The 1,002-nt window shown below is 38.0% G+C and overlaps 1 protein-coding gene across 1 annotated transcript; it reads left to right on the top strand.

Annotated features, from left to right (window-relative positions):
• The first annotated feature begins 181 nt into the window (after window positions 1-181).
• LOC133678865 (uncharacterized) lies at window positions 182-619 on the top strand. Its single transcript, XM_062101374.1, has one exon. It carries the CDS (start codon window positions 182-184, stop codon window positions 617-619), a length of 438 nt encoding a protein of 145 aa, XP_061957358.1.
• The last annotated feature ends 383 nt before the right edge of the window (window positions 620-1,002 follow it).

Genomic DNA, 1,002 nt, shown 5'->3' with positions numbered 1-1,002 from the left:
GTCCAAGGGGCCATAATTTAGTTCCAGCTCCCAGTCAAGAAGAAGATAGCAGCCTTCAATAGCAGAGAGATTAGGGACACAAGAAGCTTATCTCTCATTTTAGCAGCAATATTTTGAGGCTCTAGTTTAGGCAAGATAACATGGCCAAGAGTGAACTTTGTTGCATAAGTTACCATTAAGCATGAAGAACAAGTCAGAGCATGAAGATGATGATAAGCATGAACTTGAAATCCTCAAGGGTGTGGCACAATCGTGGCATGCTCACTCGGGCAGTTCAAGGTCTACCAGCTGTGAATATGATAAATATCGCCAAAATTTTCAAAGCAAGCCTTCTCGGTTTAAGCTGGAAGCAATGAACAAGTCATCAGCCAAGAGGGTTGAGAGAGCAAATTGGGATTTCAAGCAATCACTGTGGGATTCCTATGAGATTGTGAATGTGTACAAAAGGTTGGAGAGAGGGCTTGTTTTAGATGATTCATTTAGTGGGGCAGATGCTCAGAGAAGGGTCCATAGGAAGAAAAGAGAGAGTAAGAAGAGTCTTACAAATTTGTTTAATCTAATATCTTCGAGGAGATTCAAAGAGGCTGAAGATCCTCGTGAAGATAACAATCAATATTGATGTAAAATCTTTATTAGTCCTATAGCTTGCTCTTAGCTTGCTTATGTTAATTAGTTCTATCTTCAGGTTTTCCATCGAGGATGTTAGTAGGTGCAGTCTTCACTCTTCATTAAAAAAAAAAACCTGACATGAAAAATTAAGATTTGTTTTGCAGGTAGTTTTCCCACTTTCCTTGTAGGAAAACCAAGCAAATTCTTATCTTGTGCTTTCAGCGAGAAGTATTTTCATAGAAATCTCATGCTACAAGTACCTGCGTTGTCATGAAAACACCACACAGGCAGACGAAGTAGTTGTTCTATGTGTCAGAGCTATCTATCACAGCAATTAATTTGTACAATAGAATTACTAGTTTTTTTAAAAAAAAAATCTCCAGAAGAATTTTA

The sequence above is a fragment of the Populus nigra genome, chromosome 18 (assembly GCF_951802175.1).
Source record: "Populus nigra chromosome 18, ddPopNigr1.1, whole genome shotgun sequence".
In the NCBI taxonomy this organism is placed as follows: domain Eukaryota; kingdom Viridiplantae; phylum Streptophyta; class Magnoliopsida; order Malpighiales; family Salicaceae; genus Populus; species Populus nigra.
Note: the sequence above shows the minus strand (reverse complement) of the source record. Positions and strands in the feature narration are given on the sequence as shown.

Bases quoted from the DNA above. Each gene is read 5' to 3' on its own strand.
- LOC133678865 (XM_062101374.1), top strand. From the start codon at position 182: ATGAAGAACAAGTCAGAGCATGAAGATGATGATAAGCATGAACTTGAA.